General features: G+C 52.1%; 1 gene segment (V, D, J or C); it reads right to left on the bottom strand.

Moving 5' to 3' along the window:
• Window positions 1–504: 504 nt before the first annotated feature.
• Window positions 505–1,076, bottom strand: LOC101531091 (immunoglobulin heavy variable 3-23-like). The segment is given in 2 exon segments: window positions 505–929; window positions 1,031–1,076. Coding segments are annotated over 2 exon segments (471 nt in total).
• Between the last annotated feature and the right edge of the window lie 211 nt (window positions 1,077–1,287).

The raw sequence follows: 1,287 nt of genomic DNA, 5'->3' as shown, positions 1-1,287 counted from the left end.
CAGGGAGAACTGAAGGCCACTGAGCCTCCGTTCTGCCAGGGAGATATTCCACTCAGCTCCAAAATTCTATTTTCAGTGAGAAAGGGGAAATAGGGAAAGCTGGTGGCAGGTCTACAGTAGAAAATTAATATGGATGACAAAAATATTTACAGAGATACTGGGCTGCCATCTAAGGAACACACACAATTTTACGGGAGGAGAAAGGACGAACTGCTACAGCCCATGTTCAAGAGATATAAGATTCAGGTTAGGCCGCCTCAGTGTTCTCCGATGAAAACCACTGTGGGCGCTGCCCCAAGTCTGATGAGAAAAGACTGCCTATGGCCTCTGCTCATGCTGAGCCTGATGTCTCATTCATGAATCCAAAATGCATGATGTGACATTCTACTTGTGCTGTCAACATTATAGCAAGATGTCAAGTCTGAAGATGAAAGCACAAAAATCGCTACATTCCACACAGACATTTATGTGGAGTAATCCCACCAGCTTTGAGGGAACCTGGGCTTAACCTCCCTGCACCTGCTCAGAGGTCAGAGTGTTAACTGTCCTGCGCCCCCTGTTGGAACCGCACGCCCCTGCAGGCAGGTTTGTGTCTGGCTCACACTGAGGTCCCTGCACTGTGTCTCTGGCACAGTAATAGATGGCCGTGTCCTGGGCTGTCAGAGCGGTCATTTGCAGGGACACCGTGCTGGTAGCGCTGCTGCTGGAGATGGTGAATCGGCCCTTCACGGAGTCCGCGTAGCTAGTGCTACCACCACTGCTACTAATGTATGCAATCCACTCGAGCCCCTTGCCGGGAGCCTGGCGGACCCACACCATGTCATAGCTACTGAAGTCAAATCCAGAGGCTTTGCAGATGAGTGTCCGTGTCACCCCAGGCTGGACCAAGCCTCCACCGGACTCTACCAGTTGCTCCTGACACTGGACACCTGCAAACACAAACGTCCTGATGAAAACTCTCACTCACACCCACTGACCCCTCACCCTCATCCTTTCCCATACTCAACACCCCTTGTCCTTCATCAGTTACCTTGGAGCACAGCGACCAGGAGAAGCCATCTCAGAGCAGTCTCCATGGTGAGTGTGTGTGTGGAGTGCGATCCCTGAGTGTGACAGCTGGGAGTCCCTGGCCTGGGGCTCCTGTGTCAGAGTTGCTGGTGAGGCTGTTCTGCTTTCCATGAGTCGAGGGAGGGCCCTATTTGCATGTCCTGCTTCTATGTAAGTGTCTGTGCTGTGTGAGCCTCGGACTGGGCAATGTTCAGAGCAAATGTGTGTGATGTAGGAAGC

Source organism: Ochotona princeps, chromosome 26, assembly GCF_030435755.1.
Source record: "Ochotona princeps isolate mOchPri1 chromosome 26, mOchPri1.hap1, whole genome shotgun sequence".
NCBI lineage: Eukaryota > Metazoa > Chordata > Mammalia > Lagomorpha > Ochotonidae > Ochotona > Ochotona princeps.
This window is presented reverse-complemented; position numbering and strand designations above follow the sequence as displayed.